The 14,018-nt window shown below is 37.9% G+C and overlaps 1 protein-coding gene and 1 long non-coding RNA gene across 2 annotated transcripts; both read right to left on the bottom strand.

Annotated features, from left to right (window-relative positions):
- Positions 1–560: 560 nt before the first annotated feature.
- LOC122296410 (alpha-amylase-like) lies at positions 561–2,706 on the bottom strand. The gene is made up of 4 exons (XM_043106081.1): positions 2,479–2,706; positions 2,253–2,382; positions 1,020–1,825; positions 561–908 (listed from the first exon to the last, which is right to left on the bottom strand). Exons 1-4 carry the CDS (start codon positions 2,560–2,562, stop codon positions 657–659), a joined length of 1,272 nt encoding a protein of 423 aa, XP_042962015.1. The 5' UTR covers positions 2,563–2,706; the 3' UTR covers positions 561–656.
- Positions 2,707–5,650: 2,944 nt separating this feature from the next.
- On the bottom strand, positions 5,651–9,485 carry LOC122296411. Its single transcript, XR_006238485.1, has 2 exons — positions 6,280–9,485; positions 5,651–6,102 (listed from the first exon to the last, which is right to left on the bottom strand). It is a non-coding gene; the product is annotated as an uncharacterized LOC122296411 (long non-coding RNA).
- Between the last annotated feature and the right edge of the window lie 4,533 nt (positions 9,486–14,018).

Here is a 14,018-nt window from a genome sequence, read left to right as displayed (position 1 = left end):
AAAACAACTGAGAAAGCTGACCTGCAACCTCTGCGCAGGTGAACCGTTCGTAAACTTTAAATAACTATGGGAAAAAAAGAGACCAAATAGTCGGCTGTTGTAGTTCATCTTATGTTTTGGATTCTGTTGTTTTCTTTACTTTGAGTTGCCATTTATTATAGGGATGTATTACACCTGGTGTGGTGTAGAAGATATTAGACAATTTTTTAGGGCTATTTGTCTACAAGACCTTTAATAGTGTATAGCTTCTCTTTGTAGTACTTCAGTGTAATCAGCAATGATGCTTAGTTATCTAACCATTTTTCTCTCTTTTAAGAATTAGTTCCTTAAGCAGTTGTTATCATCCCTTGGTTGTGCTTCAGAGAGTTGTTTATAGTTGTTATCATATCTTGGTCATGTTGGGGACCTAGCTGCATTATTATTCTGACCAGCCCTCGTTTCACTCTATAACATGTTTTTAAAGATTGCTTGTAGCTTGAGGTGTACATGCTCCTCACATATGCTCCTCACTAATTTCGGCCTCACACAAGTGACCAGAGACCTACTAATAGGGGCTTAGATTGAGCAGCTCAAGGGCGGCCAAACTTTATTCTACATTAAAGTATTAGTAACAGAATATAATATGACATTGATTAAGCACAAAATCTTTCTATTCTTCACTTTTTCTCCCACACACAGTAATCTTTGCCAGAGGTAGAAACCTGGAAGTTTGAGGGAATGAGGTTTCCAAGATCCATCTTTGGCCCAATCTTCATGATGATCTTATCATCAATCCCAGCTACATATAAATCACCATCAGATGCTAGTATGCTCACAATGCTTCTGGTATTGATCCCATTCCTCGACCTAATTGCAGTCAATTTGCTTATTTCCTCCTTTAAACCCCAATCAAAGAAATGGTCATAGAACTGCAAAGCATAAAACAATCACTTTTGGTCAACAAAGTTGGTATGATACCCTTATTAATTATTAGCCATCTTCAGAAAAAAAATTATATGAATAAATAAGATGGAAATTACAATGGTTGGGGTGCCAGGATGAGTTAGAATGTAAGCATAACCCTGCATGACTTTATCAGAGGGGAATGGCCAAAGATTTTGAGTAGACCCTGTGTCATGGTTGTCAATAAATGTCACAGCGCTTTCTGGCTTTATTCCAATCAATCCTGGTGGCTTTCCATTGGAGTCCTTTAACCTCCATAACTCCCCTTCCACAGCTGCTTGGAGAATCCCTTTGGTTGTGAAATCAAATGCAGTGACAGCCCCACCTGCAGACCCTACCCATTCAGCTAGAGCACCACGATGTGCATCCTGGTTGGGGTTAGGTTTCCTATCATCTCCATAAGCAAGAGAATTCCAGTTTTCCCCTACTGCAAAATCTGGCTTGGTTTGTTCCATATAATTTTTTATAATACTAGGGGCATAGCCCTTCACAAAATCAAATCGCCACCCATCATATCCAATCTCAGTCTTGAGCCAATTCATCCATTCTGACAACTCTTTCTGTACTTGTGGATTAAGATGATCAACGTCAGGTGCAGGGTCATAGCTCTCTCCACTGTCAAGATTCCCGGTACCATCCGAATAGGCTGTGTCATCCTTGCAAATGAAGGATGGACCCCAGTCAAGACGTGCATCTGGAGTCCCACCTTCAAAGATGCACCAAATTCCTCTGCCATCTTGCTTCTCAGCAGTTCTATGATTTATCACTATATCAGCAATGGCTTTAATTCCCTTCTCATGTAGAGCTGCAATCAGTACTTTCAGTTCATCCTTAGATCCATATTTTGAGGCATCAAGATCATATAGCCTTCCCGGCAAGTATCCTAGAATATAAAGAGTTTAGATTGAGCATCTTTTAGCTACTCTATTGTCAAAAAACGAAGCACAAGATCATATAGATGATAAAAATAAACATTTAATTTTTGGCTGTCTGTAGCTCAACATCTTATTTATATGCACGTTGTTCATGTTTGCATGTTACTTGAACAATCATACGTCCATGAGAATCAGATATAAGTCACAAAGCAGATTGGAAAACCTTCAAGTTGGCCAACCCAAAAGCAATTAACCCAACCGGCAACCCAAATTCAGATCACATACTCAATTTTCTAGCTAGAAAAACAGATTGAGACAACTAAACATGGCATCATTTGTAACAATATGTGATAAAATAAACCTGGGACAAAAAAGTGAGGCCAAACTCTGACCAGTTATGAAATGAACTTGACAAGAACAAGAAATTGGAGATACCCTGGGGAGCAGCAGATTGAGAGGGAGGAGGAAGCCAGACATGAGTGATTTCAGCATTAGCCAAATCAGGAACAGAGTTCTTCAGTGAATTGTACCATCCTCCTTTACTACTCGATTCCCAATTGAACCCCTATTATACCATAAGATAATAAACAATTATTACGATGCATGAATGCAGATGGATAGAAGATACAAAAAGAAAAAGAAAGTGGGTTGCATGCCATGCCTGAAATAGCAAGGCTGGGGCTGCGAAGGAGTGACATAGAGAGATAAACAGGCAGAGGAAGCAGAGGAAAGTCTTAAGCTTCATGTTATTTCGTTGGAGTGGAGGCTTCTGTCTGGTTTGGAATTCCACCGGGTGCTGAAATTATAGGCGAGATGCCGTGGACGTCAAGGGAGGACATTACAGAAATAAAGACGAAGAAAAATCAAGTAAATAAGATCATGGAAGAATGTGGAAATATTGGCAAAGAAAATCGAAGGAAGATAATGCGAGACCATAAACTTGACTTTGAATAAAGTGCAAGATTTTTTGTTCAAAACTCGACTCCTGTCTTTTCTCCGTAAACGCCGCGTCTACGTCGTTTTCTTTCGTATGAAGGCAGCCAGAATGTTTGACGTTTGCAAAGGAGTATTGGAAAGTAAGAAATATTCCATTTCTGATAAACAAATATCGATCTCACTAGTAATTCTCCACAGAATTATCTTCGTTCAACCATTTTGTTTTTTTCTGCCCAAAACCGCAATTAGCGTCACGCGAATGCTCGTTGAAAAAACAAAAAAAAGGTGGTCCTACATAACATGGGTACCATATGGTCTTCGTCCAAATTGACCCACCGTATATCTCCTCAGCTTTGCTTTCATATCAATAGCGATTTTTAACGAGTTTGTTTCTCTTCTGATAACTGCTGTTAACATGTTTTTTAGCTGTTCTTTGTTGTTGTTAATCATTTTATCGTTGTCTTGCTCTGTAGAGGTTATAGATTGTGGGTGTTGAGCGAAATGTGAAAGGGGGCGTTTGGAAAGCTATTTTCAGACTCCCTACAATATTTGAATTCAAAAAAATATTTCATCTCGTCACAATATTATAACTTATTTAAATTTTTATATAAAATATAATAAATAATTTAATCTTTTCAAATCTCAATTTAAATTTTCAAATTCCAAATTAATAATAATATTTTAATAATATTTTATTCATATTTAATTTAAAACTAGTTCATCTCATCTCTAAATATAACTATTTTCATACTCGCTTGGTACCTTGGTACCTCTAAAACCTTGGATCCAGACTTGTGTATGTACGAATATATGGATCAATATGGGCATGCATATATCTAAAAAAATTTAATATATTTGAATAATCATTTGGCATCGGGTATGATGCTTAATTGCAAGAGAGAAAACTTCATGACGTGGGTTTGCAATTATTTAGATAAGGAGCTGCTTGGAAGAAGAATGAAAAATGCATAAAAGAAATGGAAATTAAAGCCAATTCCAGGAGAGTTATTTTCCTGAGATAGTTAGCCAAAATTTAGAGCCATATCAGTATTCAAATATTTTATGATTCATGTTGATGAAATGGTTAAAAAGGAAAACTAATAAATAATATGCAGATTTGATGCGACGGGGCATAATTTGCATTTATTACGTAACCTGGTGACAGAGGAGAGGCTCGCGAAAATAATGGGTACGGACGTTCGGTTACGAGAAGGAAACGACCTGTGTTTGGCAGCCAACGGTAGACGGTGAATTCTCTACGAAATCAGCATGGAACTTAAGTCCGCATAGAGGTGAAGGGTGTTCCCGGAAGAAATGGATGTGGCAGGAGTGCATCTCAAACAAGATGTCTTTTTTTTTTTTTTTTTTTTTTTTTTTTTCCTTTGGAGAGCTAAAAGACGGGCTATTCTAGTTGATGATGTTATTCAACACTTAGGAATCTCTTTAGTTTTTAGGGAAGAAGATGAGAATTTTGAATTGAGATGAAAGTTTAAAATATTATTTTTAAGTATTATTATTATTTTTGAGATTTAAAAAAGTTGAATTGAGATTTAAAAAAATTAAATTGTATATTATATTTTGTGTGTGAATTTAAAAAAATTATAATAATAAAATGAAAATTTTGAGATGAGACATATTTACCAAACTTGCAAGTGTGAATGTTGTGCTCATCCTCAGGTGGAGTCCCTAAATCATATGTGATTTGAGGGGAATGGAGCTAAAACGGTTTGGAGGTTTTTCGCAGATGCATGCCATGTTCGACTTCCGTTGATCCGGAGTTGGGAGGGAATGATGAGGAGTTGGTGGCTTAGAGCAGCAATGGGTTCTCAAGTTGGACGGGTCCGAGGGGCTCTTCCTATAGTCATTTCTTGGGCGCAATGGAGAGCATGACGTGCGGCACGAATGGAAGGCATTAATTTCATAGCTGAAAATGTTATTAGATTTGTTAAAGTATGGATTAGAGATACTGCTTGTAATATGAAAAATTTCCAGCATATGGGCCGACATGATAGGGAGGTTATGGAGCGGCTCACATGTCCGATTATTCTTATTTCTTCAAAGCAAATTAAGTTAATTGCTTGGATTCCACCAGAAAGAGGAAGGGTAAAAATGAATGTGGATGAAGGATTTTGCGGCAACCTAGGTGAGTCTTGGGGTGGGGGTATTATTCCGGATGGAAACGGCGACGTGATTGGGGGATTTGCACATGCATATGGTCATGCCACTAATACCATTGCTGAGTGTAGAGCTCTTCTCGATGGACTTCGATTATGCAAACAATTGGAATTGAGGGATGTTTTGGTTGAATCGGATTCTGCTGTTATAGTGGGTTGGTTAGCATTGGGGGTATGCAAATATTGGTTCCTTTGAGATTTTTCAGAGGAGGTGAAAAGCATGGTGTGTAGGAGGTGAAAAGCATGGTGTGTGAGCATCATGTTTGATGTCGTCATATATATAGAAAAGCTAATATGGTGGCAGATTTCTTGGCAAAGCAGAGGATCCAAGGTATAACTTCAGACTTTGTGACGCGTTTTCCTGTCAGGGGCGCATTAGGGGATTAATTCGTTTTGACAAACTTGACATGCCCTTTATTAGACAGTGATTTTGTTGGGGTACTTGGCTGGTTGGGTTTTTGTTTTTTGGTCTGGGTTTTTTTTTGCACCTGAGTGTTCAAATTTGCACTTGAGTGTTCTTTGAACTCTCTACGATGACCTTGAGATTGTTACCATGGTATTTCTCCACTACAAATAAGGATTTTTAATAAAATTGGACTAAGTCATTCATGAACAGGTGACTTTCGTCCATTTAAAGAAAAAAAAAATAATATGCAGGTTTGATGATACTTTTTTCTACAGTTCTGATGACTCACCAGTCACCAAGCACTTGATCATTCTGGATTTAAAGATAAGTTCACTAGCTTGCATCATCCTGATAGGAATGTTCATGAGTACTGCATCAGCAATTTAGCCCTTCAGCTTTCAAAGTTCAATAACGTCCACAGATTTGAAGGGCACTCTTTGACAGATTTTTTATTTAATTCCCCATTAAAACTTGTTCCTCACATGAGTGATCTATGATCATCAGAGAAAATAGGTCGGAAAATCTGATCCAACGACTACGTCCATTAAATCAAGGTGAAGAAAATACACATGACTACGTCCATTAAATCGGACGACACCTTGAGCCCCAAAACAGATCCCATCATCTTCACTTCCTTCAGCCGAAAGTCCATGGCTCTTCCTCTCTTGCTTTCCTCTTATTTTTCCCATCATGTGGCAGCTGAAATGGATGATAGCAGTTGAAGCAAGGGATGGCAAGGGAAATTCACGTAACAAGCAACAGCAGCAGCCTGCACAATACACACAAACAGCAACCATGTTTAGCTTTCCTTGAATATATGCTGCTGTCCAGAATTTATGTTGTGAGTTTCACCTTCCTTTTCTCACATCTTTCTTCTATATCTTGTGTATTTGAGTGGATAATCATAAGGAAGGAAAGTAGGATCTGTAAATAGGATTAAACCCACCTGTTAGAGCTCAAAGTACATCAGAAAATTTGTGATGTTTTCTATTTGTGCTGCAGCAGTTTCCCCTTCATTTTTAGCTTATATCTTCACGCTACAAGGCTGGAACTTTGGCTTAAATTTCATTTGTAAGAAGACTAAGATCAGGCTTAAAACTCCATCATTTTTCCCTCTCTTAGTTCACGCTCAGCACCTAAAAAGATAGCAGCAACACACTTCCAAGTTCTGAAATTTTCTGCAACAGATTCTGTCATGGTGTCTTCCAACCTCATCTGTCCTTACATTTTTCCCCCAATATTTGTTTAGTTGGGTGTGTAACCAAGTGGAGGGAAGGTAGAAACATGCATAATTCGTGCAAACTACTGCTTGAAGAGGTGAGATGATTTTCTGCCTTGTTTTTGTTCCAAGCTGTACAGTTTCTACAAAAAAGTTCTGCTATCTCTACATACTGCTATATTTTTAACTATACTTCTTCCTCTATTTGAATCACTTTTCAATTATGTTTAGGCCTCCATTTTTTTATGTTAAACTATTGGAGATCAGCATGTATTTTTTACCTTCTACTCAAGCTAATAACTAAGTAAACAACCAAGGTTTCATTCAAACTAGTAAGTTTTCTCTTAGAATTTTCAGGTTTATCAAGAACTATCTATCTATTGCTGTTTTTCTGCTATGTCTACACATAAATCATGCTTATTTCCCTTTTTTCTTCAACGCTAGTTCATAGCTTGTGTAGTTGGGATTATAGTTGAAGGAGGGGGGTTTTGAAACAGGTATACAACTAACTTATTGGCTGTACAAGCTAGTGCAGAAAATTCAGCAACTTTAGCTCTCATTCCTCTTAAATTCTAGCCCCTTAGTTTGCCTTTATCTCATCTCTTTAACTCAACCTCAATATGTGACATTAGGAGTACCAAATGACCTTAAAATCTCAGACAAAAACCAGTTCTAAGTAGCTGGAACTGGGGGGAACAGCAACACAGCTCCTCTCTTTTCTTTCTATTGTTCAGTTCTTATCCTCTCCACCATTCCCTTGTTTTAGGCCACGTCAAGAGGTAGAAAAACCTTCATAGAAACCACGAAAACAATAGTGAAGTGTATAGAAAAAGGAGGAAGCTCGAAGGTTAGAGAAACAACTCAAACTAGTTCAAGTTTGAGGTGAAAAAAAAAACTCTCATCTATCTTACTATGCTTTTATTTTTTTATTTTTATTTTTTTTAATTTATTTTTTTATATTGGGAAACCTCTCTAAGGCAGGGCCATTTGGACCCACCCCTACAAAGTAAACCCCGGTCCTGTGCACTGCACCCTCAGAAGTTTCCATATCTTACTATGTGTCTGGTTTGATTTAATTGCTGCAAATCAGTCCCATTCCTCTCCTCTCTTCAGTTTCATCTTGAGCTTGATTAATTCTCCATGAATTTGTGTTAAACCCTTGAAATAACTCTTCATAGAGACAACAAACAGCAGCTAAGAGTAATGCAAAAAGCAACAGTCGCAGCTGCATGACCAAAGGAAAATCTCAACAGATGTAATGATCTGTTCCAGCCCTTTTACCGTTCCAAATTCTCCTCTCAAGCCATAATTGGCCACATCATTCAAGACCCCTTGTATAAGAATCAATCTTTAGAAGTGTCAAATAGCGGCTGCATCATAGCACATCTGAAACCCAACATTTCTACAGCTATTACAGCAGCAATTTGCAGCCCCTAGTCTCTTGAGTTTTTCTTCAACTTATACTTCTTTCTTTTTAGCATCAACTATAAGTTTATTAAATTCCTGTACCTCAACAACACTATAAACAAGCGCATAGTAGTGGTAGGAACTGAAACTAGCAACCTAAACAACAGCAAAACAGAAAAAGCAGCAGTGCTGCAATTTCTCAGCTTTCTCCAATTTCCAGTTGTAGTCTTCTATTATTTTGGTTCTTTTACGCCTAGTAAAAGTACTTATTTTCCTTACCTTCCCTTCATTTCCTTTAGTCTATTTTCACTATAGCATTACTAAATGATGACAAAAACCAAAACTTAGTGGCCATGACAACAAATAACATCCAAGAAGTGCAGCAAGAACTGCAACAGCAGTACAAAAATAACAGCAGCAGCTGTTTATCCAGCCCTTCACCACTCAATTTCCCTTCCATCAAACAATAGTTAGATGCTCCACCCAAGTTACTTTGTAAAGGCACCATTCAGCTACCATATAAGCTTTAAGTAGGCATAGAACCAGCCCAATTTGTAGGTGGCAGCTATATCTTCCAACCTTGGTTTCTTGAAGCTCCTTTCAATTTCTACTTCATGATCTGTCCCAGCACTTCACCTTTCATATTTCACTTCCGTAAGCCTTAATTGACCACACACACCCATAAAAGGTTCCGTATAGTAGCATTAACCAGCCTCAACAAAAGTGTCAAACCGCAACTGCCATGTAGCAAATGAGAAACAAGCTAGAAGTTATGCTGTAAATTCACAGCAGCAGTTTTCAGCCCCTAGTCGCTCAATGTTTGTTTTAATTGCTATCCTTTCTTCATCATTTTTTCCCTCTATAACTAGTGTTTTAATTTTTAAAATCAGGTATTATCTTCTCCTCTTCACCCTAACTAGCCATAGCAGTCTTGAATCTCAACTAGGAGCAGAATCAATAACCATAGCAGCAGGTGGTCCAACTTATTGGTTAACCTGCTAAGCTCCCTTTCCATTTTCCTTAAACTGTTCAAACAGCATGCATAAAACCCCCTTTCCTCTGTTTTGAATCCTCCATCAGCGAAGCCAAAATGTTTCCACCAAGAATAAGGTATGGACAACAATGGCAAAAAGGAAACAAGAACATGGAAATTATCAGCAATTACGTCAGGTCAATCATTTCAACAGCAAGTTTCAAACCTTGGGCCCATTTAGTCACTTTGCACAAATGATTCTTATCACTTCATTACCATCAAACAGCCACCAGTAGCCTCGTTTCAAGCCACCGCACAATGAAGGCTCACCATGAACTGCAGAGGCCAAATACTTTGGATCATCTACACAAGCCACCTTTCAACACTCAGATTCTAGTCTCTGTCTCGGTATAACTTCTATTCCTTTCTCTCCATTTTACACATTAAAATGATGGTTAGATGACTGTGAATGGAGATTGATTATGTACGATGTTGAAGTGTTGGATCAATGTATGGATGTTGGAGGGTCTTGGGTTATACACTAGGTGGACATCGGTCCCGTTTGGTTATAGAGATGAGATAAAATGAGATGAAATGTTTTAAATAGTAATAAATAAAATATTGTTATAATATAATTTTTTAATATTAATTTTGTATTGGTATTTGAAAAAGGTAAATTGTTTATTATATTTTGTATTAGAATTTGAAAAAGTTATAATGATAAGTTGAGATGAGATGAGTTTTTTGGCTTTAGTTAACCAAACAAGGCCTCATGATACATGTATGGAGGATGGATTTGGATAATAGAGTATGTTCAAGTGGAGGAAATTTAAGTAACAGGTAGTTTATGCAAATCTTTAAGTTTAAGTTGCATATGCACTTGAAAAGAAATGATGTAAAACTATGTATGAATGTAGGTTTCTATTTGACGTGTACATGAATGGACTGCACGAAATGAAAATAGCAACGAGTCCATGTAAGTATTATGCTCATGCTGAAAATGAAATGTTTTATGAAAATGTTTTATTATTCCTTGGGCTCTTCGCTCTCCTTCTTTTCGCAGAGATCAGACAGCACCTCACGGGCAATCAGTTTTGGATTATTCCCCGACAGCATTTCTATCAATCTTAACTCCCCACTCATTCTCAACAATTCCCAACTCTCTCTTTCGCCTATATTAACTTCCACGGATCTTCGTTGTCAGAACCAGGCAAAGCTCAGAGTAAAGTTTCGAAGCATGAATCAGTTACACAAGCAATCCATCGGGAACCCAACGAGATCACTAACACATCTTGGCCTCCATCTCACCACTGTCAACCACCACCACCCAACGCTACCACCGATGCCCAGTCACCGAAAACCTCAGTTTCAAGATCCACCACTCAAAACAGAGCACTAAGAACCACCCACATATACGACTCAGTCAAGCAACCCCACGTCGCTAGCCTTGCAACACCATCGTCGCATTCAGCAAGGGTCCAGCGACACCGAAACAGAGCAAGTTGTGCTCTCAGCCTCGAAGCCATCACAGGGATCCATCGCAGATCTCGCCACCAGCTCAGTTCTACTTCACAACTCCACGCACGGAAACCATCGCCTCAGCCTCTTTTCTCGTGCTCTTCAGTCGCCGGCCACTGTAGTCACCTTCGCCGCACCAACGCGTCGGAATATGATCAGAAGATGCTGACGCCAGGCCACCGTGACTCCTCGGGCCGCCGAGATCATACTCCTCCCCTTGTGCTTCTTCACCTCGCCGATCACCCAGATCCGCCATGGCACGCACTGACCATCTCCCAGCCACGCCGTTGTCAGCCTCTCACAGCCCAGCTCAGCTTCGTCGCATCCTTCTCTGTTAAGCTACTGTAATGAACTCTGATGCAAATGTATGTAAATGTGCTGTAATAGTGAAGAGATGACACAGAACAGTGAAGGAATTACCTCAGGCATTCATACGCCTTGGAGTATTCGAGGTCGCCAATTCCTCCATAGAAAAATAACTACCTTACATATAGAAAATGCTCCAGAATGATGGAAAACCCATTTTGGCGTGATACTTTAACTGATCCCCTTTGAAATTACATAAAAGCCCCTTTGTAAACAACATTCTTGACTGAACTAAAACACACCGTTTCTTATAACAAACTCTATTAATATTTAAAGAATAAAAACGCTGCCGTTCCCAACTCGTTATTCATGTGACGTCGTTTACTTCAACCCGTGCCTCCTGCTACGTTGTTTGGCACTTCCCAGACTTATACGAAGTCTCTCGGTCCTTCTCTTCCCCGTTTTTCTTCATTCACTTCGGATCCCCCTCTCCTCAGCAACCCTAAAGTCCCTCCCTTTAGAAGCGGGCTGTTCATTCGAGTTTCGAACCGGATATTTGCCGAAACCCAAATTGCAAACCCGAGTCGGGTTATAACACGAACCAGAACTCAAATGTATCCCGATTTTTTATAATCCGGAATCCAGGTTCCGGGCTGTACTTTTTTTTTTCTCACACTCTCTCTCTAAATGAAGTCTTTATTATAAAAAAATTTTTAATTGTAATTTAAAAGCTTATATTCTAGAAGTCTTAAAAGCTTTTTTTTTTTTTTTTAAAAATCTAGAAGCCTATATTCTATTGTAATTTATAAACATATTTTTTATATTTAAAACAACTATTTATCTTTTCAACTAAATGCAACTAGGAAAAAAAAATTTCAATCTTTATCATATAAAATACATGCAACACATAATGCAACTCACTGCTATATATATATATTACATTATTTGATATTTTATACATTACATTACAAAACAATTATATTACAAAATACAAAATTACAAACCATTGTCATGATTGATGATCATCATTTTAGGAAGAGCTTTTGGACAACTTGGTGTCAGATCTCCTTCACTGCTCCCCTTGCACGTCGAGCTTCTATTACATGCCATGACATCCCCTTGCACATTAATATATGTAAAACAAAGCACATGAAAATCAGTTAAATAAATACTGCTTGTAACCCCTACAACAACCCACAAATTTCACAATGCAACTAGTAATATCTGGACCAGACGAATATAAGAATGCTGTAAAAAACAATTGTCCAAAACACGCCACAGAGCTCCAACAGGAATCCTATCATGGTAAATATGGTGGGCGTGTGATTATTTTGAGTGTTAGAGATCCACTATGATAACAGCTAAAAGCAACCTCAAAACAATTATTAAACCAATGTGTCCCACATGTAGCAGGGTAAAGATTTTTTTTATAGGTTATGTAGCTAGGTGAAGATGATGGTCAATGGAACTAGCAAATTATCTTACTTTTTAATTAGTAAATATCATCTTATAAATAATCATAAATAAGGTATACAGGATGCAAACGAAAGTATTCTATTGCAGACGACAACCTTCTTTTATCTAACAACATCCAAAAATAAAAAGAATGATAAAGCAAGACTTAATTCTATTGATGGAAACTCTTGCCCTTAAAAATTTGCCTATTTCATTCCCTCATATAGTCTACATGAGATAAAAACTTATTTAGGCATAAGCCAGCCAAATATGAACACAAGCAAACATTTATTTAGGTATAAGCCAGCCAAATATAAGACGAGGGTCCATAACTCCAGAGCAAGTAAGGACTAAAGCAACAAATGATCTACATTAGAACCATTTATGTTAAACATACAATGCCAGTCCATATTATTCTCTTCCTCGTTATAGTTGCAACAATACTTAGTAATTACACATACTCAAATTTGTTTGCAACAATACAAGGACTAGGTGGATTTAAAATCTTCAAAACTTGAAGTCACATCTATATATTAAACAAGGAAATGCAAAGGGAAGAATAGAAATCAGCTAGCATGCAGCTAGCAATCAACTAATTAATGGCTTCTCGTGGAGGGATAGAACCAAACAAGTAATAAAAAACACATTATATCAACTCATATGACAGATAACAAATAAATAAAACCATAACTATATTTTTCTAATTTTTTATATAAAACCATAACTATATTTTTTCTAATTTTTTATATAAAACCAAATAACCAATATATAAGTGAAACCCAAATTATATTTTTTCTAATTTTTTACAAGAACAGGAAGCCTACTTCAAAAAATATGAATCCCAAGTTCACATGCCGTGTACTCAACATTATACATACTTCATTCATCATCAACACCAGACCACCAAACATACTCCAATTTGCCATCTCCCCAATGGAGTTCGCAAGAAAAACATACAAAAATAGACTTCATATTGTTAGCAAGGTACAGATAAATCTGACAAAGCAGGAAAAACCTCATTTGACAAGTTCCAAGCACAAAAAAGAGACCCAGTTCACCAGATCGACCTAGTTCACCAGATCTACACAAAACATAACAAAACTAGCACACATCGAAGTTGAAGGTTACGTTATAGAGCAATCCAAATAAACTAGGAAGAAAAAACCCATCCGACAGGTTCCAAACCTAAACAAAACGTAGAACAAAACAAGCAAACCCATAAAAATTTTCATGTCATTACAGAGAGAACAAACGTACTCATAAAAACATACAGATCTAACCCATAAAATACTCCTCAAACGTTCAAACATTCTCATCAAAACAAACCCAAAATCAACAAAGAGAGAACAAAACAAACAAAGAGAACAAGACATACCCGTGGATGAAAATGATGGCACGAGGATGAAAATGACGCTTTGATCGGCATAGGAGGGTAGGGTTTCAGCGTGAGAAAGAGAGAGAGAGAGAGAAGAGAGAGCTAGATGATGACGAAGACAGAGCCACAAAATAGAGACACAAAACAGAGACGACGTCACAAAACAGGAACAAAATAAATAGAGACCACAAAACAAGACGATGGCATGAGGAGGAAGGGGCATGAGGATGAAAGTGACGCTTTGATCGGTAGAGGAAGCTAGGTTTCGGCACGAGAGAGAGAGAGAGAGAGAGAGAGAGAGAGAGAGAGAGAGAGAGAGAGAGAGAGAGAGAGAGAGAGAGAGAGAGAGAGAGAGAGAGAGAGAGAGAGAGAGAGAGAGAGAGAGAGAGAGAGATGAAACGAAAGGGGGGGCCATGGAAGCTAAAGATATTG

Source organism: Carya illinoinensis, chromosome 15 (genome assembly GCF_018687715.1).
Source record: "Carya illinoinensis cultivar Pawnee chromosome 15, C.illinoinensisPawnee_v1, whole genome shotgun sequence".
Lineage (NCBI taxonomy): Eukaryota > Viridiplantae > Streptophyta > Magnoliopsida > Fagales > Juglandaceae > Carya > Carya illinoinensis.
This window is presented reverse-complemented; position numbering and strand designations above follow the sequence as displayed.